The sequence below is a fragment of the Camelina sativa genome, chromosome 4 (genome assembly GCF_030686135.1).
Source record: "Camelina sativa cultivar CO46 ecotype springtype chromosome 4, ASM3068613v1".
Taxonomy (NCBI): Eukaryota; Viridiplantae; Streptophyta; class Magnoliopsida; order Brassicales; family Brassicaceae; genus Camelina; species Camelina sativa.
In genome coordinates, this window is record NC_141883.1 from 5,481,971 (window position 1) to 5,506,771 (window position 24,801).

General features: G+C 32.3%; 2 protein-coding genes, 2 long non-coding RNA genes and 1 other non-coding gene across 6 annotated transcripts; 2 read left to right on the forward strand and 3 right to left on the reverse strand.

Moving 5' to 3' along the window:
- Positions 1-5,846: 5,846 nt before the first annotated feature.
- On the forward strand, positions 5,847-10,174 carry LOC104779906 (phytyl ester synthase 2, chloroplastic-like). Of its 2 annotated transcripts, none has more exons than XM_010504330.3 (14): positions 5,847-6,339; positions 6,670-6,721; positions 6,898-6,953; positions 7,034-7,192; positions 7,289-7,381; positions 7,611-7,726; positions 7,810-7,931; positions 8,042-8,150; positions 8,246-8,376; positions 8,479-8,845; positions 8,948-9,061; positions 9,378-9,463; positions 9,551-9,660; positions 9,755-10,174. In XM_010504330.3, exons 1-14 carry the CDS (start codon positions 5,982-5,984, stop codon positions 9,943-9,945), a joined length of 2,064 nt encoding a protein of 687 aa, XP_010502632.2. In that variant the 5' UTR covers positions 5,847-5,981; the 3' UTR covers positions 9,946-10,174. The 2 variants fall into 2 exon arrangements, with proteins under 2 accessions (XP_010502632.2, XP_087366051.1); XM_087509925.1 differs by having other exon boundaries at positions 5,936-6,523.
- On the reverse strand, positions 10,157-10,877 carry LOC147945440 (uncharacterized). The gene is made up of 2 exons (XR_015596584.1): positions 10,721-10,877; positions 10,157-10,466 (listed from the first exon to the last, which is right to left on the reverse strand). It is a non-coding gene; the product is annotated as an uncharacterized LOC147945440 (long non-coding RNA).
- Positions 10,878-15,278: 4,401 nt separating this feature from the next.
- On the forward strand, positions 15,279-17,316 carry LOC104779905 (bifunctional dihydrocamalexate synthase/camalexin synthase-like). Its single transcript, XM_010504329.3, has 2 exons — positions 15,279-16,329; positions 16,426-17,316. The coding sequence occupies exons 1-2, from the start codon at positions 15,445-15,447 to the stop codon at positions 17,011-17,013; spliced, it is 1,473 nt and encodes a 490-aa protein (XP_010502631.2). The 5' UTR covers positions 15,279-15,444; the 3' UTR covers positions 17,014-17,316.
- Positions 17,317-17,530: 214 nt separating this feature from the next.
- Positions 17,531-17,835, reverse strand: LOC147945441 (signal recognition particle RNA). Its single transcript, XR_015597860.1, has one exon.
- A 1,198-nt stretch (positions 17,836-19,033) lies between these two features.
- LOC104779904 (uncharacterized) lies at positions 19,034-20,171 on the reverse strand. The gene is made up of 3 exons (XR_766604.3): positions 20,104-20,171; positions 19,382-19,438; positions 19,034-19,261 (listed from the first exon to the last, which is right to left on the reverse strand). It is a non-coding gene; the product is annotated as an uncharacterized LOC104779904 (long non-coding RNA).
- Between the last annotated feature and the right edge of the window lie 4,630 nt (positions 20,172-24,801).

Consider the following 24,801-nt stretch of genomic DNA (forward strand, 5'->3'; position numbering starts at 1 on the left):
ATCTGCTCTCCTTTTATAACCCTACAGAAAGAATATATGCGTATTGATTACTAAAGCTGCTTTTTTTGTTTTTTGGTGCGTAGGCTAAATATAGTCATCTTGAATTTTCTCTCTTTAGAAAAATGATTAGACTTTCAAAAAAATATAAATATTTTTTTTGGGTGCATAGCCTCATTTCTGTTGTTGTTGTTGTTGTTGTTGTTGTTGTTGAATTTGCCATCACGGAATATGTTCTTTTAAATGGACCATTTTTTCGGGTCACTAAGATGATCTTCTTGTCGGTTCATTCACAAAATTACTGTATATCGTATTTCATTGGTGGCATCGCAAAATAAAAACATCACGTTCTCGTGTTGTCTAGATGTTTAAATATCAATGAAATCTTTTTGTTTAAGTCGATGAACTGAATGAAAATTCAGACGTGGTTGGTTCAATCAATCTGAAGTAACCGTTTCAGATTCAATGATAGCTAGCTAAATCGAGTATGTATATTAAATTGCCCCTTGATCTAAACTGCAATATGTAAAATTATGTTCCTTTGAATTGATTCTTCCACCTTATGGTATGGGCTAGTTGTTCTTGACTTTTTCTCTAATTTAAAATGAAAGTTTTATTTTCCTTGAAAATCCAAATTAGGAAACTTTGCATGGGTATTGAAAGGTTGGACCGTTAAATTAAAGAATCAGAATACCTTTGGCATATATATATATATATATATATATATATATATATATATATATATATATATATATATTTTTTTTTTTCGACATTTCATTACCATTCATTTGAAAGTCTTCTATTCTCTTTTCTGTCATCCATATCTTTTCATTACCAACTGTTAAGATTTGATTTTGTTCGAATGTCGTCATTATGTGGTTTCACTAAGTTTACACCAATATTATTCAGTCGCACGTCTGGGATAAATAGTAACAAGCGTAGCTGTACTCTAGAGAACATTATATGATATCTTTGAAAAATTGGTAATACAGTAAAACATCTATAACTAATAAACATTATAAATTAATAAATTTTGTTAGTCCCAAGTCGGACCAGTGTAAAAAATAGCAAAATTCGATAAGATAATAAAATAATATTTTTCTGAATTTTTCATGTAAAATATGATCCCAATAATATCATAAATTAATAATCACGTAAATTTACATATCTTATTATATAAAGTTTAATGTCAAAGTTACTCATTAACAAGATCGTGACATATGTCAACTATATCATTCAGATATTGACACATGTCAATTCTAAATTTATTAAAATTTAAAAAAATAAAAATGTTAAAATTCAAAACCTACCATAAAAAAAGTTTTAAATGTGTCATTAAATTTATTAAAATTTTAAAAATAAAAATGTAAAAATTCAAAACCTACCACAAAAAGGTTTTATATAAAAGTAAAATAGAGAAAAGAAAACCTAATTTTATATCTTTTAAAAAAAAAACCTTTGTAAACTTCCAAATGTAAAACAAAAGTTTTGTTTTTAACAGTTTTAAAAATATTAACAGCTTTAAAATTTAGAAAAGATCATTATAAGGAAATTATATATATATATATATGTCATAATATTTGAAATTATAGTATGGTTTACTTATTTTTGTTTTAAGTTGCTAACTTTACAAGAAAAATGATTATTTTTTTATATAAGATAAAAAATGATTTGTGAAAATTATACAATTAATTACTGTTTCTAAAAAAATGTAAATACTCACCTTTACATAAGAAAAAGATTGTTGAAGAAAAAAAAAAAAAATCGTCTCATATTTTTTGACCAATCAAATAATTTATTCAAAAAGACTGTTATTATAATATATACGATGTAAGATTAGCATACATGTTTTTGTAACTATAAAAATGTTAAAGTGAAGAGACATATATTAGGTTATTTAATGTGTTCATAAAGACAATTTTTTGGTAGTAGTAAAGACTAAAGAGTATATTTTAACAGTAAAATATATTTATGTCTAGAAATACACTTTTAGTGGTAATATAGATAGTAGATTTTTAAATGAATATACATTAATGTATTATAGCAAAAAAAAAAACTATTTTCTATAACTAAAAAATTATTTCTTTACTTTTATACATTGTTTTTACTTACGAAAATAATTAAATATATATTCATTGTTAAATTTTAATTTTATTTTGACTTTAAACTCATCTACAACTATTTTTTTTAACTAAAAGTGTATCTATTTACTTTTTTTTTTCAACCAAACAATAAATTAAAAGTAAATTCCTCGGTTAGTTGTCCAAGGTGGAGGGAAGGGATTTACAAAAGAAACTTCAGAGATAAGAGAACACAAAGCACAAGCAAGACAATCTGCCTTAGTATTTGACGCACGCGGGATCCAAGAGATGGAGAATAGTGGGAAGGGCTCCAACGAGTTAAACTCATCGAGCAGGTTGGAGAAGGACGGCCAATCTTTAGGATACTGCAGCATAGTGAGTAACTCAGCAAAATCAGTCTCGAAATGTTGACAAGCGATCCCTGCAGCACATACCCGCTCTATGGCCCACAACAACGCTTCTAACTCCAAAGGTAGGGGGAGAGGCTCCGTCTTAGACACTTGGCCCCCAAAAACAAGATTCGCTCCTCTCCAGCGCAACACCAACAGCCCAATCCTGAATGCACATTGGTTGCTTTCCAAGAATTATCAATCTGACAACCAGGTGAATAAACATGGACATCCGAAGACGGAGATGGAGCTGACATGACCGCCGTAAAAGAGAGCGCCTCTTCTCAGGATAACTTATCGCCCAAAGCCTGAGCAATTATATCAGTCGCCTCGATCCCTAAACCTTAGAAAAACTCTTTTATTTATGGCCTTCCAGATTGCCCATAAAATCCATGGTAATTAAGCTGATCAGGATCACCCTGTTGAGAGGCACCCCTCCAGAAATAAAAAAAAAATCCAAATTTGAGTACACCGACTCATATAGAAAACCCTCTGACGATACCAGAGTCAGAGATAAATTCCAAACTTTACACGAGCGAGGACATTCAAAGAATACATGATTAATAGTCTACGGAGAGTCGCACTTTTTACACCAGATATCACATTAGACACCTCGATGTATCTATTTACTTTTATAGATAGTTTTTACTTGTTAAAAATATTTACATTATATTTTTTGTTAAATTTAATTTTATTTTAATAACTCTAAACCTGCACATCGGGTGGATTCTATTGCACGGACGTGGCTCATCCCCACCAAACATAAGTCCAAATTTTTATGCATTGTGGAATTATAAAGTCCAAGTGTCTCTCACACTATCTTTATTAGTTTAGTTTTATAGTACATTAAAATCAAACTATCAATATAGTTCTGTATATAATCATGTCATTTTTTTTTTTTTTTTTTTATATATATAATCATGTCATGCTTCTATGTTCGATTTTTGATTCAGGCCAAAAGAAAGTCCCATTCCAAATTCGTAAAACTCTCTACTCGATGAACTTCAGATTTAAAATTACAAGCGACTTTTCAACCAAATTCCACTAAAAGTCAACATTTTAATTATATATACACTATATCGAAAATATAATTAGGAAAGGAGATATCTTATGTTTTATTATTTGTAATTCTTTCTACCTTTTAAAAAAGAATTTAAAATTGAGCTGATCAATCAAAATCTTTGTTGGCTCTCTATCTGATATAATTTAGAAAGGCTTGGTTTATTCATTCAAATAATATGAGTATTTATACATAATGGTAAATATATGATAAGGCTAAGTTTCCTATTCTAAGATATATACTAATGTAAATAATACATAAGAGATATATGCAAATATTTATAATGTATATTTTATAGATCCTTCTAAGATCTTAACCGTTGATTTTGGTAGATCTCTGCTTCTCTTGATACCCTCCCGCAAGCTCATACGTGGTAACACTGGTAAACGAATAAGATTGGACAAGTAAGATTAGAAAAGTTTGTAGTATTGGCAGCAACTTGTGAATGAACAGGAGCGACCGGTGTTGAAAAATATAGCAGCGGTAGTTTTGTAGAAGTGCGGCGGCTTGTACAGCAGCGGCATGGTAGTAGAATAAAATTACATGTGTTTGGTTCACCAAAACACTAGTAGAATTGTAGAAGTAGAACATATGTCAAAGTTGATGATGAATTACTTGAGAACCAAGTCTTCAAGTCAAATCTTCACAGCCACAAAGAAGCGTAGCTAATCTTTGATTTTCTTTTTTTTTTTTTTTAAGATAGAGAGCCATGCACTAACGTGTGCATCACAAACAATTCCGTACAAACCAACGTTGCAGCGACGACTTGTTAGGCGGCAGTAGATCAAGTAGTTGCGCTTTTTCTTGATGAAGCAACAACGGCTTGTAGAAACGGTAGTAGATAGATGTGCGGCGGCTTGTGAAGCGGCGGCAAAGTAGAAGTAAAGGCAGCGGCGGTGGTTTTCACGGTCACCGAAAACAACGGCAGCAGCGGTTAGGTTTAATAGAAAACCGATAGTAGAAGATAGTGGAAGCAACACCGGCTATTGCAACAGCGGTGGCTAAGTTAATGATTTTAGAACGAAGGCAGCGGTTGCTGAAGCCAAGCAACGGCGGCGGATAGAAAAGAAATTAGGTCACAAGAGTTTTCTGCTCTGACACCATATTAGTAATGGGCCTAACTCAACACCCAAAAGCTAGCTCAATGGAGGAGGTTTGCCTCACACTATATATATTGTCCAAGGACTTAATTTTCTTCCGATGTGGGACTCTAACACACCTCCTATAAATAATACATGGATCCCTCCACTCATTGCTAATTGGTTTTGAGTTGGACCTCATGTTTACTAATATGGTATAAGAGCCCATGGTTAGGCCCAACAAGCAAATTCTCACAAAAATGGTTTCCCACTTATGTGGCCCATATAAGTGACATGTCTTGTTGTGGATTAAAATTTCTCTCGATTGTGGGGTCACCCGTGGATATCCAGTCCCACAAACTTCACGCTACAGATGTCCAATCCTGAGCGTGAGGAGGGTGTATTAGAATATATCCCACATCGAGAGAGATGATTTGTGGGGCAATATAAATAGTACATGGATCCCTCCACTCATTGCCAATTGGTTTTGAGTTGGACCCCATGTTTACTAATATGGTATCAAAGCCGAGGTTCAAACTTTTCGAAAGTGGGCTACCACCCGTGGATGTCTAGTCCCAAAAACTTCACGCTACAAATGTCCAATCCTGAGTGTGAGGGGGTGTGTTAGAATCCCATATCGAAAGAAAATTAAGTCCTTGGACAATATATATAGTGTGAGGTAAACCTCCTCTTTTGAGCTAACTTTTGGGTGTTGAGTTAGGCCTATTACTAATACTATCTCTACAATCTCCATCTGAGTTTTGTTTTTAATATTCTCTAAACATGTTAGAAGGATTTCTAGTGATGAAAACTCTATCATATATCCAACACCTCCCCCAAAATTCCTTTGTTTCCGTTTCTGCATAATTCCAGTAGCACACAAAGTGCATGCGTCCATCAAGTAATTGTAAAACAAGTAAATATGATGTGGCTTATTCAATTTGCAAAAATATAGATAACGTAAAAAAAAAAAAAAAAAGGCATGTGAACACTACCTCTACGATCCTAAGACTTGGCTAACCTTGCCATATTGCTATTTCTTCACTTCTCAATTACTATTCACAAACCACTAAATTACATGTTTTGATCAATCTAGTCTTGTTGATATATTTGTATTCTTTAACAGTCTTGTCTACTACCACTAGGTTTAATTTCTTATAGCACATGCTCAATATGTTTATGATACATTATATATATATATATATATATATATATATTTATATATACTAGAGGTTATTCCGTGCGCCAAAAATAAAACAATAAAGTTTTAACTTCCACGCATTTTCTTGGCTCTCTGTCTGGACGAGTTTGTAGTATTGTGAGTATAATAAACACTAAATTAATGGCAAAACTCTCTCACTAGAGCTTCTCATAAATGGTGGTTACAATACTTCGCTCAATCTCCGGTCTCTGTGCCGTCTCATCTTCATCAAACCTACCACGAGGGAACTCAGCCGCGAAGCATCGTATGACGGCGATTAAATCTGTACCAACAAATCCTCCTCCTCCTCCTAGTGGTGTTCGTCGGAGACGGAAGAATAAGGATGAAAACATGGTGGAAAATCCGTATTTTAAAACGGAGTCGGCGCGTCCCGATTTGCGAAAGACCTTGTCAGATTTTTTGGAAGAAGCAAGAGACTTCGTGGGAGATGGAGAAGGTCCACCTCGTTGGTTCTCTCCGCTGGAATGTGGCGCTCAAGCTCAAGGCTCTCCTCTTCTCCTATACTTACCTGGTTCGTCCTCTAACTCTTATTTCGTACGTCTTTCAATCGTTATATGAGTGGATCTCAGCTCGCTGTGTGGTGTGGTTGAGGATCCGGGTCTCAGGGCGTAAACTCCCAGAGGATATGTTTGGAACAAAAGGTGTTACATGTGTGACCACTTAGTGCCTTAGTGGAGTACTCTTGGGATTTTCCGGTAACATGCAAAGAGCTTGCTCACCTCCGGATTAGTTGGATTTTCCGGATTTCTTTTGGCTGAATTGTTATAGTTACTTTTTTTTTCATTTCCATGTAACTCTGAAATGTTAGGTTAACAAAACTGAGGAAACAAAAATTTTGCAGGGATCGATGGTACTGGACTAGGTCTCATTCGCCATCACAAGGAACTTGGGGAGTGCGTAATTTCATATTCACCATATATTATTTCCCTAGAAGATTGCATTATTTGCAAACATTGTTGCCTCTTTTTGTAATACCCATATCAGCAAGGAATGACAAAAAAAAAAAAAGCAAAAAGAAGAAAAGAGAACCGAACTAATATTGACATGTATTCTTCTTGTCTCTCAATAGGATTTTTGATATATGGTGCCTTCACATTCCAGTCAGGGATCGTACTCCTGTTAAAGGTGATTGTCATCCCTTCTAGGTAGTTTCTGTTAGCCACAAAAATGGTTTTCTAACCGAAAACTAAACCCTTTTTATTCAGACATGGTGAAGCTTATCGAGAGGACAATTAGGTCGGAGCACTGTCATTTCCCAAATAGACCTATATATTTAGTTGGAGAATCAATTGGAGCATGTCTTGCGTTGGATTTTGCCGCCAAGAACCCCAACATAGATCTTGCTCTGATCTTGGTTAATCCAGGTACAAAAAAGCTCGGCCTGCGTGATTCTTATTTTGTCGGTAAATGTCAAGAAATATGTGCCTCATTGCTCATCACATACATTTTTTTTTTTGCAGCCACACATGTCAACAACTTCATGTCAAGAATGCTGAGTGTGTTACCAGACGGAATTCCCACACTATTGGAAGACGCATTTGGTTTTAAGCAAGGTACATTTTTGTTATCTTCTCATATTCTAACTTGACTAACCCACTAATTGAGTTTCAAGTTGATTCTTTAAAATGTCTCCAACAGTTATGTATGATATGTTCAGTTTTAGCATCATCTTGATTTAACTTAGAAAGCAGTGACAACTGTAAAATGTTATATAACATTAATTAGTTCCTTGTATATGAAGAACTTATTGAAACATGATAATCTTGTGGCTTTATTACGTAGGCGATCTATTGAAGGGAATGATAGATGCTTTGTCAAATGAATTTTCTGTCCAGCGAATGGGCGGACTTGGTGGAAGGATGCTAAGAGATCTCTTTGCAGTTTCAGCTAATCTTCCGGTAAGTTTTTCTCCTTGGAAACTCATGGTCTAGTGTTCATCAAATCATATGATCAACACCTCAGTCAAAACAGCTATTTTCAGACTCTTTGTAGGATGTTCCCTAAGGACACACTGCTTTGGAAGTTTGAAATGCTTAAGTATGCTATTACATCTGTGAATTCTCTCATTTACTCAGTCAGAGCTGAAACACTGATACTTCCGAGGTCCAATAAGTTTCTTTGTTTCATATGTTTTGAATCTCTTTTACTTTCAAAGAGATGTTGGTAGCTTGGAGAACAAGTGTAATGTGAATATCTGGTAATGACTATTGCAGCGGACGCGATCAATGGCTGCATAATGACGAAGACATTGACAGATACGCGAGCACGTTGCCAAAATGTATTGTACGTAAGCTTGATGACAGTGGACAGTTTCCCCTTTTGGTAAGTCATCTCTCTTCATCCAATACAGAAGTAAGATATTGCTTAGGGTCTAATACTGGTTTATTCATAACTATCTGTTTTACATCTCTTGTCAGGAGGACATCATTGATCTGGCTACAATCATCAAGTTTACGTGTTTTTATCGACGTGGGAAGTCTCATGATTACATTTCCGATTACATTGTGCCTACCTTATTTGAGTTTAAACAACAATTAGACGATCACCGGTAAAATGCCTCACTAGTTTTTCTGTATGCTTAGCAAAACATATCAGTCTATTGTCTATATTAAATAAAATGTTACAGTTAATGATATATTCCACGGTGCAGATTGCTAATGGATGCTATTTCACCTGTAATGCTATCAACTCTAGAAGATGGTACTGTTGTAAGGAGCCTCGAAGGATTACCTTCAGAGGGACCGGTTGTGTACGTTGGCTATCACATGTTATTGGGATTTGAGTTGGCTCCAATGGTAGGTCTACTCATGAAACATAGGAACATTCACATGCGGGGTTTAACACATCCTATGGTATTTATGTATATCCGAGACTCAATAGTCGACCCGAAGACGTTTGACAAATATAAGTTAATGGGTGGAGTACCCGTCTCCAATATGAATTTCTACAAACTACTGCGTGAAAAGGCTCATGTGCTTTTGTATCCTGGAGGTGTCCGTGAAGCTTTGCATAGAAAGGTTATGTTAATTAATATATTGTTGCATGGTGACCTTTTTATGGTTTCTACAATTTTGGATATTCTTGTCTTGGAAGCTAACATGTACGTAGAGACTTTACAGGGTGAAGAATACAAGCTGTTTTGGCCAGAACAATCAGAGTTTGTGAGAGTTGCATCTAAATTTGGAGCGAAGATCGTTCCTTTCGGTGTTGTTGGAGAAGACGACATCTTCAAAGTAAGTTTTCTATACTCAAATCTTAAACTCTACACTATTCCATTTCCTTCATGTTACTATTTTAATTATCAAATACTTCCTCTGTTTCATAATAATGCATTATCGGTCCCATTCAAATTTCTAGATTACTCGAGATTCTCGGCTTTTACCAAGATTGTTGCATTAATAGATATCTTAAATTTGCGTTCAGCGAATTAGCAAGAAGCTTGTCTCTCTATATTCAAAATGCTTATAAATTCTACATATACTCTAGTTTTATATTTACGCGAATCTCGGTTTCGAGTAACTTTGGTTTGGGACGTTGGCTGATTCTCAGATTGTATTGGATTCCAATGATCAAAGGAACATCCCAATCTTGAAGGATTTAATGGAAAAAGCAACAAAGGACGCTGGCAACATAAGGTGCTTTATGTTTGATCACACTCTATATATATCTGTATATCCTCATTTAATAAACACATATGTGATTTTGAACGTCATAATTGTTAGGGAAGGCGACGAAAGTGAATTGGGAAACCAAGATTGTTATATTCCAGGACTTCTACCTAAGATTCCAGGGCGGTTCTACTATTACTTTGGAAAACCAATAGACTTAGCAGGTACGAATATGATATAATTTAAGTGTATGCTCTCTACTTCAGATCGCTGACCTCAACACTTGCAATAATGGGGGGATTTGTTTTTCCGTGTCAGATAAGGAGAAAGAGCTGAAAGACAAAGATAAGGCACAAGAGGTTTACCTGCAAGCAAAGTCTGAGGTCGAACAATGCATTGCCTATTTAAAAATGAAAAGAGAGAGTGATCCTTACAGACACTTGTTGCCAAGGATGTTGTATCAAGCAACACATGGTTGGTCTAGTGAAATACCAACGTTTGATCTCTAAATTTTACTGTGGCTACTGGCTATATATGTTGTAGACATCTAATCATATGCTGTTTAGAGGTTCTAAGATTCTTTACAGATCTAAGATATTTTATCTGTTCAAGGAAAATAATACATGATTATTTAACTAAATGTATATGACATGAATTAATACAATAAGAGAAGGAGGTGTTTCTTTCCAGAACACCTCAGCCTCAATATTGAAGCAGATGTTGACACCTCAATAAAAATTTATATTCTATCAAATTATAACATTAATACAGCTCAGCTGATTTTATTCCTATGTAAACTAAATAGAAGAGAGCGGAAGGAGAGAGTGTTTTAAAACAAGTCCAGAAGGCACAAAAAAAAGAGGCATTAGACAAGTCCAGCCCATACATCATCCAACGGAAAAGATTAACAAGTGAGTGAAAAAAACGAATCAAAGACTATTGACGAGAAACAAGAAGACATATGAACTCAGCTTCTACTTCAATAAGAAGCCTATGATGAAACTTGATCAAGAAACCCAACTTTGAGTCTCTGGCAACGAGTTTAAAATATAATTGTTACTTGTTAGCAATTATAGTAAGGCATTGTTTCTATAAAGAATGAGAAAAATTGTTACTGATCATGACAATTAATCTTCATATTAATCAAAATCTAGCTTAGGTCAAAAAGGCTCAAAAACAATCCTAATGGATAAAAACGTGATTAAGTTCTTAAGTGGACCTAATTAGACGAAGAAAGGATAAAGGAGAGAGAAAAAGAGAGAGAAAGAGAGAGCATAAGCTTACGGTATCCCAAATTTGAAGTTTGATGGGGCATCCATCGACGGTGACCATGCGAGCACCGAACTTGATAACGACGGATTTGATGAACCAATGCTGCCAGTGGAGTACGATTTGATCATCCGATGGTTTCGAGTTCACTCTTCGCCAAATAGAGAGAGACAAGAATGAAAGTCGGGAAAATAGAAAGAGAGACAAAAAAAATTATTTTTTCCTTTATCCAATCAGAAAGTAACACGTATAGGGTCCTAAACGGTTCTAAAAATCCTTATGTAAAGCATCGACCAATAACAATTTAACTCACATTTGCATATAATCATTTCTTTTTATTGTTAAGCAACTTTGTCATCTCCATCTAAATACCAGGAATGGAGATGGTTTAAATGCATACTTCATAGATCCAAAAAAAACAGCAGATGCACTAACATATATTAATTATTTACAAGACTGCTTATAAAGTATTTAAGGTACATTGGTATTATATATCGCTTTAATGTTGCTGTAATGTTTTACATTAATATTTATATTTTGGAATTAAACTTTGAATAGGCAGTGGATACACTTAAGAAGATTATATAAAATTCCAAATAACTTAATAGTAAATTATAATTCCAAACAATTTATATTAAATTTTTATTTCAAAAATACAAAACAAAAATATTATACAAAAAAATAAATCTAAAAACAACCCGCAGCGTAGCGCGGGTACTAACCTAGTCTATCTACTTACTCTCGTAAGATTTCAAGTTTTAATTTATTTTTACTGAATGTATTGCTAAATTAGATTCAAAGAAATATAACATTTTTACATCAAGTGTGAGATTCTTTTGAAAAATCTGAAACTATTTTAAGAATTTGAGATTTTTTAGTTTCTAGATTCAAACCAAACTTGGAGGCCTTTAATTAGTGTATCTCTTATCACTAATTGCTCGGATTAATGAAAGTTTTAGTGAATGCAGTCGTATGTATTGTGGCTTTAGGATCAAACAGCATTTCAATTACTCTGTTTAAAATGATGGATTCTTGATTTACATGCGATCAAGGTAGAGGTAATTTATGCAAAACTCACAACCGAAGGAGATTTATGATATTTTGGTTGCATATTGGATTAAAGTAAGTAAATAATTTTCTAATATCAGATTAAATATCTAAAAAATATACAACGTTAAGAAAAAGAAAAACCAAAGACACACATACATACATGTGACCACCCTCCCAATTGGAGTTCACCTAATTAATAGTTAGTAAAATTTTGTTTTGTTGGTAGAAATTTCGGAAGACGAAACATGCACGTTTAAATTAAGTTTCTAACAAGATCCAGAAGGTGAAGGTCACTGTTGTTGCGGTCTTTATATCCAAAAAATGTAATAATTCTTGCTCTAAACTCTTTTAAATACAACAGGAGGTGTGAAATGTGGACTTTTCGTTTAGCTAGATAAAAAGGTACAGACAGATGAAAATAAAACTTTTGACCACTTACTAATAGTTAATAAGTATAATCAATCAATCAGTTTAGAAATTTGACTAATCAATCTAGAACATTGACTAGCCATACAAGAATATTTGACTAGCCAAATTATTATTTCTTGATTTACAAAATTCCCTAATGATTACTAGTTTTTTTGGGGGGTTACAAACAATTAAATATGATTTAAATGTGGACAGTGACAAAAATAGGTCCACAATCATACCCAAAGCATTCCCTGATCCTTCGAAGGAAAAAGACTCAAAGCCATAAGTTTCGGAGACTGTCTACGTGAGATTTAAACGATCAATCGATATTAGTCATTTCAATATTTAATATTTTTGAAATTATAATAATTTTCTATAATAAGATTTTTGAAATTATGATAACTTTCTATATTAAGATTTTTGGAAAACGGATAAAGTGAAATTTATAAAAATTAAAGAAAAATTTTAAAATATGGAAAATTTTCAAAATATAACTTTTTATTTTCAAAATAAACTATACTAATAGAAAAGTTTTAATTATATTAAATTTATAAACGGAAATATTTTAAAGATATGGAAATAATTCTAAACACAAATTTTGTTATCAAAAGAAATAAAACAAGATAACAAAAATCTAAAGTTCTAAGTTTTTAAAAATTATTACGAATGAGTTTTCTTACAAAAATAATTTATCAAAAAAAGCATATGGAAATAAGATAAATATAAATATTTGTTATTGGAATATATAAATAAAACAGATCACTATTATTTTCACTAAATTTGTTAATAATTCTCTTGCTAAATTTAATAAAATAAATATAAGATATATATCTAAAACCGAGGATCCGAACTAAACTTGATCTAAAAAAACCTGACCCGAAGCCAAACCTGAAATATCAAAATACCCGAACAGATCCTAAACTTCAACAACCCAAACCCAAACTCGATCCAAACCCGAACAAGTATTTGAACATAAATGAGATATAAATATACTAAGTAATACTCTTTCCGTTTCAAAATATAGGATGTTTTAACCAAAAGCATGCAGATTAAGAAGTGATTACTTTTAAAAAGTTCAACCAATCAAAAATAATACTGCATAAAATAAATAATAAAAAATATAATATTAATCTAAAAGTTGTTTACAAATTTGAAAACATCTTATGAAACAAACAAAAGCCTCCAAAACATCTTATATTATGAAACGGATAGAGTAATATATTAGTAATATTTATACGTGTTATAACCTAAAATATTTAAATTTTTAGATATTTTGGATATCTTTGGGTATTTTAGCTATTTTTAGATAGATTCAAATTAAAAAATACTTGAAAATTTTAGATATTTGCTATATTTTTTAGTAGTTCGGATAAAAAAATTCTGATTTTGATACTTGGGATAAACCAGAATCCGAAACCGAAATACCTGACCATAATCTGATATGAACCTGAAGTTTATACTCAAATATATCCTAGATTTCTAAATCTAAAATACCCTAAACCCTTAATATCTAACCCGAACCGACCTGGATACTTGAACGCCCAAACATGTCGACCTTCCTACTGAAAAGATGACCAATAACTGTTGCCCACGACGTAAGAGGAATGGATTATAAAAATTGGAGATGAGCCTATGAAGAGAGAGGTATAGAGAGTGTTTTCTGGGTGAGAAATTAGAAATGCGTCATTTTTCGTGCCTCTTTTTAAATTTGTTTTATTTTGAAAAATATATTTTGGTTAATATTTCCTTCAAAAAATCATTTTGATTTTAGTTATTTTAACTCCAAAATTACTATTTATAATTTCAGTTAAACACATTGTAAACATAACTCAGTGGCAATATTATTGAAATAAATAAATGATTAATTTTGGATAATGTTTAAAATGTACTTTTCTTTAAATAATATTAAGATGGTAGTTTGAAAAGTCAGTTTGCTAGTTCACTTTGGATTTGATTTAGGTTATTTGCTTTTGTTTTTGCTTGAAAAGTGTTCAATTTTGCTTGAAAAGTTTTCACTTTGAAAAGTTTTGTATTTGCATTAGTATACTGTTGTTGATTATAATTATCTTCATATGCTTTGGTGGAATATATGAATAAACACGATATCATGATCCATCCTAGTTGTAACCTATATATATATTTTTTTTTGCTAAACGTATATATAAATATATAATTATACATTATGAATGACAATTTAATTCTCTATAAGTATTATATTGTAATATCACGATCCAGAATAGTATATGAAAGCAAGTTAACTTGCGTATTCCACTAACTTGAAATTTTTTAATTACTGGCAAATCAAATGTTCAACAAAGTTTGTCAAGCACATAAAAATATTGGTGTGCTTAGAACTATTTCAGACGTACATTTATGAGTATGTGATTTAAGTTTGAGAATTTTTGAAAAATACTCTTTTTGTTGTACTCCTTTTCAAAAATAACTCTTTCATCTATCTATTTTCAAAAATATCATTTTTTAAATATAAAAAATTATAAAGTTTTATATGGTTTACAAGTTACTTCTAGATAATTAATACTTATTATGATCACGTAAGTTATTAATTTTGAAAACCAGTTTTATATAATAAAACATGAATTATTAAGAACTTATTTATACAATTTTTTTTTAAAAAAAACTTGCATATAATAAAAAGTATCATATAATTATTTCGTAAGTTTTTTCTTTTTCTTGGTAAAATATTTCGTAAGCTCTTGATAGCTACTTATCTGTTTCTTTGGTATTTGTTACAGTAACAGTTACTTTCTTTATCAAGACATTACATGCAACATCCACTGTTAAATACCACAAACCTTAAAGATAAAAATTGAAGAAAAGAAGATTTCATACGTTGGGCTCACGAACTTTATCTTGTAGAATAGCTGCTATATTATGCTATACCTCGTGCAGCTGACTATCTTTTTTCAAAAAAAAAAAACACACACATACATAATTGAGTGTTTAGGTTTTCTTTTTTTTAAAAAGAAATCATCAACGTTTCATAACCGGTAGATCTCGTGCTAAAAAATTGTAGTTTGAAAAGTCAGTTTGTTTGTTCACTTTGGACTCGAATGTTGGGTTATTTGAATCTGTTCTGTTTTGTTAGTAAAGTGTTCAGTTTTGTTTGTCCAATTTGGATTAGTATCCGCACGCTACAGTGGATAGTGACTTATGAGCTGAAGCCTTGAAGGAATGAATACATTATAAAGAGGTTGATTATGAACCTGAAAATGAAATAGTTAAGACAGAACAAAGAAAACAGAGAAAATAAAAAGAAAATGTCTGTCTTCCTCTGTTTCCTCTTCCTTGCACCCCTTATCTTAATCTTCTTGCACGTTTTCAAACCTTCGAAATTGAACCTTCCTCCGAGTCCAAAGAAGCTTCCCATCATCGGAAACTTACACCAACGCGGAAAACTACATCCCAGGAACCGCCGTAACCTCGCCGAAAAGTATGGACCAGTGGCGCTTCTCCAATACGGAAACGTCCCCGTGGTCGTGATCTCTTCGAAAGAAGCAGCAGAGGAAGTTCTAAAGATCCACGATAGTGAGTGTTGTAATCGACCAGAGACGGCCGGGACCAAAATAACTTTTTACAACTTCAAAGACATCGGGTTGGCACCCTTCGGTGACGAGTGGACTGCGCTGCGGAAGCTCTCGGTGGTCGAGCTCTTCAGCGTGAAAAAGCTTCAATCTTTCAGGAATATCAGAGAGGAAGAGAATGACTTGTGTATCAAGAAACTCTCTGAGTTTGCTACGAAACGATCTCCGGTGAATCTTGAGAGAACCCTTTTCACTTTAATCGGAAATATAGTGTGTCGGATCGGGTACGGGATAAATCTCTATGAGTGTGAGTTCGTTGATGAAAATAGAATCATGGAGCTTGTGCACAAGTCTGAAAAGGTCATAAGAGCTACTGCGTTTTCTGATTTCTTTCCGGGAAGAATCGGTAGGCTCGTCGACCGGATCTCCGGTCAGGAGAAGAGATTGAAAAATATTTTCTCGGAAGTAGACACTTTCTATCAGAATATTCTTGACGAGCATCTTAAGCCTGGAAGAGAGAGCTCCGATATTATTGATGTGATGATCGATATGAAGAAGAAGCAAGAGAAAGATGGAGATGCTCTCAAGTTCACCACTGATCATCTCAAAGGAATGATCTCGGTAAGTCTCTTAGTCTTTTTTCAAGTTATTTATGTTCCAAAGTGGTTTAATTTTTTTTGCAACGTACCAATATTTGTGACTTTGTGTTTATGTCAGGACATATTGACAGCAGGAGTTGGCGGAAGCGCTGCCACAGTGCTATGGGGAATAACCGAGCTGATCAGAAACCCTAAAGTGATGAAGAAAGTTCAAGACGAGATTCGGACAAAACTTGGGGACGAGAAGGAGAGAATCAAAGAAGAAGATCTAAACCAACTTCACTACTTTAAGCTCATGGTCAAGGAGTTATTCAGGCTACATCCATCAACTCCACTCTTGCTCCCAAGACAAGCATTGTCTCATTTCAAGGTCCAGGGCTACGATATCCCCGCGAAAGCACAGATCCTAGTCAACGTTTATGCGATCGGTCGTGATCCAAATCTCTGGGAAAACGCAGATGAGTTTAACCCTGACAGGTTTCTCGACAGTTCCATTGATTACAAAGGAGGAAACTTCGAGTTTATACCGTTTGGATCTGGTAGGAGAATATGTCCAGGGATGACAATGGGAATCATACTTGTTGAGTTAACATTGTTGAATTTGCTTTACTTCTTCAATTGGGGAGTGCCGGAGAAGGATGTAGCTAGAGAGAACGTCACCAGGGATGAAGATAATCTTGACTTCGTTCAAGTTCTTCACCCCTGAATATGTGGTTTGGTTATAACAGGAAAGCTCAAGTCAACACAGATACTGAGGTGGAATTAAGGAAGTCAAGAAAAGGAAGAATTCTAACTATTAAGAGATATTTGGATATATGAAGTCTCGGGACTTCTCTGTTTTTGTTTTTGCTTAGTGAAATAAGAGAACGAGCATAAGGTTCTCCACTTTCTTATGCAGTTTGTACAAGTTAGTGACTCCATTTTCTTTCATTCAGGTTGTAAGGAATTACGACTCCAGTTTCCCTATTTAAGTTAATGAATAAAAGTTTGAACCAAAAAAAAAAAAAAAGTTAATGAATAAAACCAAAATAAGTTGTGAAAACCTACAAAACACAAATCTTGACTCTTGTATTACTTTCTCTTGCTTTGAAAGTGACTGAAATTAGCTTTATGACTATGAGGTTTTTTTTTTTTTTTGGGCAACTATGACTATGAGGTTATGTACACTAGATTCTAAGATAATAAATGACAATTGTATGTGATTTGGTTGCAATAATAAAAGAAAAAGAGATGGTCCAGTTGGAGTCGGCTTATTGGGTCATAGTGGACTCGGAAGTCACAGGCTCGCGCGTAATCCTTCCACCGTCGAAAGCGGGAAGTAAACGCTGCTCTGTGAAACCAGCCTCACGCAGTCTCCTCCGCTCTAAGAGAGAAGTCGGACACAAGCCTTCGCTCGGATCCAAACTCTCAATTGCCAACTTGGAATGGGCGCGGCCAGTAGATAGCCAAACCCGAAACCGGCCTAATGCAATCGACACAATGTTCCATCACCGTATTGTCTTCACAAGACGACGTTACTAAGCTCGACGTTCCAACATAGAAACTTATTATAGAAACTTATTTCTAAAAAAAGTTTATTTTTTCCGATGTGGACTTTATCACACTTTAGGCTTTTCTAACAAATGTAATTATTTTGTTGAGAACTTTTGTCAAAATCGCTTATCTTTTGAAATACGAGAAAACAAAATTCATCTTTTTTCATCGAAACAAGAAATTTATCTTAAAACATGTAACTGCTTTTCATTGTTTGTTAATTTTTTGCCGCATAAACTCGAGAACATATATTTGAAATTGTATTCACTCTGTGATGTTGTTGTCGTTGCTTCACTCTGTGATGGTGTTGTTGTTTTCACTTCAAGATGATATGTCGGATTTGAGCCATTATTGTTCTTGTTAGTGGATCCATCACCTAGAGACAAACACAACACATTCAAACAAAGAAACAAAGAACAACAAATCAGTACTATATAAAAGTAGAAGCTATATATAAGCTTTTGACACCATCCACATGAGATTTGAAACAACTGATAGTGGTTAGAGATCTCAATATTTAATATTTTTAATTAAAACTATTTTTTATGTTTATATTTTTTTATAAAAAGAAAAAAAAAAGATCTAACGAAATAAAAGAAATATCTGAAAATAGTTAAGTATTGATTTCAAAATTATGTTACAAACAAACTATTGATATTTTAAGGTTCGAAATCGATAATGAAGAGGTGAACGTACGACTGTGAGAAAGTTATTCTCTATTAGGAGTATGAAGATTTTGGAAGAGGGACTTGTAAGAATTAGAGATTGCGAGAGAGAAGAGATGGATTGGATGGTTGAGATTGTGGCAATAATGTAGTAAGACAAGTTGTAGGCTTCATCGAGAAGAGTATAAGTGTATAAGGCCTTGTTTGTTTAGTCATTTGGCATTTCCATTTAAATGATCCATCCAAATGATTCATCCAAATGAATCATTTGGATGTCAAATGATCACACAAACAAGACAAAAATATGGTTCACTTGGATGATGCATTTGAATGAAAATGTGTTTGTTTGTTTATTTACATTTCTCATTGAGATGGATTTGGTAATAAAAATGACTAAAATGCACATGTTTGGATATAACCATTTTTTTAAATCTTAATGTTAATCATGTTAATTTTGATTACTAATCTAAAATATATATACACCTAAATAATTTACAAATTACTATTTCTGACATTTCTAAATTTCCATTTTCATGAAATATTAGTTTTTATAAGATTTAAAACATGTTATTCCAATTAAGAAAAAATCAACATTAACACCAAACAAAACTACAAAAATCTCAATATCAAAATCGTACATAACTCCAAAAGTTTTTTACAAGAGCTCACAAACTAAAAAATCCAAAAGATAACCTTTCACGGCAAACACTTCTCACTCACTACTGTTGGATGTTGGAACCATCAACTCCTTAACTTCTGTACCGATGAACAATTCAGAGTTTTGTTCAAAATACAAGACTGAAATGTGAGAGTTCTTCTCAGAACCAAAATCTAAATGAATGAATGAGACTACAAAACCAGAACCATGATCCATACCTTCATAATTTGATCTGAAACTGAACTTGATTATACTAAGACTCACTCACACCATCCCTACAAATACACAGCATGATAGTATTAGTATACTTCTCTATTTTATAACCATGGAGCATCAAAAGAATCTTACGAGATGGTATCTCAAGTAATTTTTGCCTTGGACAGACACTAGAGTTCATAAGAAACATTGAAAGACAGGTACTAGACAATAGACACATAACACTCATGAATTCATGCATCCCTGCTTTCACCAGTAGCAAACTCCAGGTAGAAACTCAAAAGAACCTATGCATTCAGCTATGACTAGATAGAACATTATGCATATCAAACAAACCCAGACACAGAACATAAATCCTTTGATAAATAAAAACCAAACCCAAAACAAACATAAACAAACAAACCCAGAAACATGAATCTCCACAGCTACCAAACAACCTCTGAAAAAATATATTCATTGAGCTAACATTCTATTCATATGATCTATTGATCCAACACACTAAGCAACACAAAGCCGTAAACTAAAGCTAATCGAAGAATCAAAGCAACCTGGACTAGTATTCAAATCAATAATCAAACCTAAGACTGAGTCCAGTTCATACTCTTCAAAACCCTTCTCAAACAAAGTAACCAATACCCAAAAACTAATTCGTTTTCTTATTGCAATCTACACGTAGATATAGAGAGAGAGAAAGCGCGAGAGAGATAGGGAAATTGAAATAAACCTGATTACTCCGGCGAGAGAACCGGCGAAGAGTGAGAAAACCTAGATCTGTGTTCTACGGTGTCGAGAGAAAGAGATGGTGACATAGTGTAATTGTTTAAATTAGGCAAGGGTATTTTAGACATTTAATAGTTCTGGCTGAATCATTTCCAGTTGAATGCACCAATCAGACTCAGCCAAACTTTTCATATTTTTTGAATTGAGTTTAATAAAAGTCATCTAACTGATACATCTAAATGGTCTGTTAAATTGTTAAAAGCGAACATCATTTTTTATTTCCATTCAAATGAATCGTCCAAATAGAGAAACGAACATAATTTTCTAATTTCACAAGTATAACTAATGAAATTAGAAAAAAGCGACGGTTAAATTTTGACTATGCGATAACCATATTTCTTTATGTCTGTCCATCCATATGCAACTACAAGATGATGTTCATTTCAGGAAACTTAAATAAATCATCCAAATGGACTACCTCGATGCTTTGTGAAACTCATCTAAGAACACTCAAAATTAGATGCAAATGATTCTTTTAGAAATTACATATGTCTAAAATAACCTTATTTGCAATCATAACTCAAATAATATTATTTTCTGTAATTTTTTTTCGAAATTAAAAACTGTAAGTCATCGATTATAACTTTCCTCTCAAAATCATGAGTTGTCAATATTTGCTATCATATTTCTACAAAGCATAACTCATTTTTGCAGTCATATTATGCTATCATCATAGTTTACAAACTGTAAGTCATCGATTTTGCCAAACTGAAAATCAAAAATTTTTGCCTAGCAAAATTAGGGAATACCATTTTCAACCAATATCAAATTTTGGCAAAAAAATGAAATGTCTTGTGTCCGCCAAGACTAAAAGTTGGAAAATTGCATTTTCCTTGTCAAAGTAGCAAAATCACGAACAACCTTATACATACAAATACTTGAAGCACATTAAATCTAGCGCCAAAATATTGATGATATCACAAATTTTGGGAGGAAAAATAATTTTTTTCCCTACAAACAATCATGGAATCGTGTTTTTTCTGCCAATATTATAAAAATAAAACTTTGAAGGGTAAATTATGGAGTTGCGTTTAACCGCAAAAACTACAGAGTTTGGGAATTGAATGTTTTATTGCCAAAACTGAAAAATATAAGAATTTTATTTCCAGCCAAACGCGTAACATTGGGGAATTGAATTTTTAATTTACCAAGAATCAAAATCTATATATGTAAAAAAATGGAAAGCTACAAAATCATGATTTTGACAGGAAATTACGAAATTTTGTTTTGCCGTCAAAAGCACAAAATTAGAGAATTATGTATTCTCCCAGCAAAAAATGTAAAATTATATTTTTAATTTAGTAAGAATCAAATTTATATATTTAAAAATATTTATTTATAATCTTTCAAATTCGAATTTTACTAGAATACTAGGTGATGTATTGGACTAAGCATTTTAGCTCAATTAGTGGATTTTAGATTCGAAGAGATTTTAAAAGATTTTAAGAAAATAATCAAATATTTTTGGTGATACGATGACATATAGTTGTTAAATTTCATCAGATTATTGGTTTTGACTTTGAGCAGTGGTGATCAGGGATGTGCACATTATATAAAGTGTGAAACTAGCTTACACAATTGTTTTATGTAAAATGATTTATAGTCCGATTTCACGAGTAATTCAAGTGTATTGATGAACACCTCACAATTATTTAGGATTAAACAATTAAATGTAATGGTGAGCATGTTGGTTCAAGTTTAAAAAAATTTAATTATTTATTTTCTATTTTTTATATGCAATAACTCCCTTTTAACTTGTATGTATATATATATCAGTCTCTCTCTTTATATTTTAAAAACTTGGAATATCTTTATCCAACTAGATTTGTTTTTGTAAATTTATATTAATTAATAACTAAACGTTGAACATATTATACTTATGTTTTGCACAAAAAAAAAATATTGCGTTATATATTGAACACTAAGTCATTTTATGTTGGGTGTTGAAATAGCTTTCTCTTTTCGTCTTCTACAAAAAAAATCTATTAAAAATATGCATTTTCTATGATATAAATTTTTTTATTTTTTTTTTTATTTTTTAATAAAATTTAAATTGGTAAGAACGGCTATGCTAGCGATCACTAGAGGATCAGTGGTCATCCCTTTCTTAGGTGGAAGAGGCAATTGAGTCTTAACGTTATGTTAAATTTACAAAACCCACCAGCCAATAAGATATTCGACCGAAGAACATACAATTAGATTTTCTCCTCTCTGTCTTTTCTAGCAACTTCCTTCGATAGGTAGAATGAATTCGATTTTATTACATTATAAATAAGAAGAGAAATAGGCGAAAAAATATCGTAGAACGTTAGTTTGGTAATGCGCAATTATCGCCGTTCGCCGTGATTTTACATACACATGAAGGTGGCATTGAGAAGGAAAGTATCCATCAAAAGGATGGAGCAGGAAAGAGTATAAAGCAAGCAAGAATGTTTGTAGTGAATCTAATAGGGTTGGAAGGAATTATCCATCATTGTTGAATTATATGTAGTTGTTTTCATAATTTACAATCAATAATAAATCCAAACGATAAAAAAGACATACACACATGTGAACAACTGAACACTGCCACTTCTAGAAATTTAGTTTCTAAATTGTAGCAAGATCCAAAAGGTCACTTTTGGTTTTTGCTTTAAACCCTCTTAATGTATACAGGAAGGTGGGAAAAAATGGACTCTTAATAACTCTAGAGTCTAGACAGATGGAAACAAATCTTATTAATCTTTTGTTTTTTGATAACATAGTTAATCATATATTACCAAACTTGTTTTTTCCTATTAACCCGATCATTATTTGTTTTACAATAATTAGCACCGTATGCAAACGTTCTATGCTAATAAATATATGTATGGAAGATATCCAATTTTGTTATATATAGAAATAAATAGAAAAACTTTTCTTATCAAAATGGATATATTCTTTTTTCGACAATAAAAAGAAAAAATTATCAATTTTTTAGAATAAAAGTTTTTTTCTATTTATTTATATATACTGAAAAAATCTCAGCTTACACGGATAAAAAGATAGCCACGGGTAGTACAGTCGGTACTAGTTGTTTGACGAAAGTGTTTGAAGCATAATAATTTAGATCAAGTACAGTGCTTGGATTGATGTCGGCTGGTACAATTGTGATGTTGACCATGTTAATATTTTAGGTCTAATTATTCAATCAGTTTACAGATTTGGAACTTTGAGTCATATAAGAATATGTGACTAGCCCGCCGGATTGTTATATATTACTTAATTTTGCCAAAGTCTCTAATAATTATCTTACAGTTTCCGGAATTAAAAACAATGATCTCTTTCTTATTTTTTCATGCATTTTTTAAGATGTAGATAGTGATAAGTGATAACATAGGTCCACAATGATACTCTAAGCATTTCCTGATCATTCAGGCCCTAGTTGGATTTGTATCCTTGTTCAATCTTATATATTAGAAAATACATATCACTAAATTTGTTTCTTTTGATTTATACTAGAAAATAGCCCACGCGATGCGTGGGTTATATATGCATTATTAATTTGAATTAAAGAATAAAATTTATATTGTATATGAAATGTAAATGTAATTGTTAATATATATATATTCAATTGTATATTTGTTATATGATACTTCATAGAAAATTCATTTTGAGATAGAGAGAAAAGTGAAAATACACATTACTAATATTTGTGCTTACTACAGTATTATTGAAAATATTTAAACAATATGTTACTATAGTAATAGGACCATTGTTTTAGTTACCGCAAAATCAATTTAATTTCATTTGTTTGTTAAGTAATTAAGATAAATTATATTTATATACATTTTTGTTATTTTGAAAAAAAATAACTGATAGGTAGTATAAAAAGAAATTTGTAAGACCTTAAAAAATATAATTAATTTGATAGATAATTGGGGAATTTTATGTTGTTCTATATATTAATTTTACTTTCATCATCTAAAAGTAATACTTAACAAAAAATCATTTTTTTAAAAAAATACCCTCTCTTGTAATCTATTTTCAATAATACCCTTATCTATATACAAAATAACTAAATTTTAAAGTGGACGGAGCCAATGAACAGACACCTGGATCAATTGACCATGATGGAATTTCAAAATCAACTAATGTTTTCTTAAAATTTTCAAATTGACCCTTGTGCAATATCAATATTGACCCCTATAAATTTTTGTTTTTTACATTTTGACCCTCATAAGTCAAAATCCTAGATCCACCACTGTTTTAAACCCTAAATCCTAAACTCCAAATAATAAACATACTAAACATTATCATAATAAATGTTATCTCTCCATCACTCTTTAATTAACTTGCCTCAAAAAAATTTGTTTCATAAATGATTTCTTAAATAAACAATTGAATTTTATAAATTTAAAATATGAAGTATTGATCTACCACTTTTGTCATTGCTTGCTTTTTTACGACTCACTTTATCTCGTATAATTAAATTTTATTTGGCTCGGTCCAAACGTTTGAAGTGCCTTTTGATATGCCTCCATCTTCATGGATAGTGATTCTCCACAATCCAGCCTGGTTAATATTGTAATATGAAACAAAATCCCTATCATCCAACAAAATGAAAATGTTGGCACAAATTATTAAAAAATATGGCATTCTTTCCATTTATCATTGAAAATTT

Excerpts from the sequence above, each read along its gene's own strand:
- LOC104779905 (XM_010504329.3), top strand. The coding sequence starts at position 15,445 with ATGTCTGTCTTCCTCTGTTTCCTCTTCCTTGCACCCCTTATCTTAATC. Across the intron at positions 16,330-16,425 it reads ATCTCAAAGGAATGATCTCG|GACATATTGACAGCAGGAGT; the intron begins GTAAGTCTCTTA and ends TGTTTATGTCAG.
- LOC104779906 (XM_010504330.3), top strand. The coding sequence starts at position 5,982 with ATGGTGGTTACAATACTTCGCTCAATCTCCGGTCTCTGTGCCGTCTCA. Across the intron at positions 7,382-7,610 it reads CGCATTTGGTTTTAAGCAAG|GCGATCTATTGAAGGGAATG; the intron begins GTACATTTTTGT and ends TTTATTACGTAG. Across the intron at positions 7,932-8,041 it reads GAAACACTGATACTTCCGAG|CGGACGCGATCAATGGCTGC; the intron begins GTCCAATAAGTT and ends TGACTATTGCAG.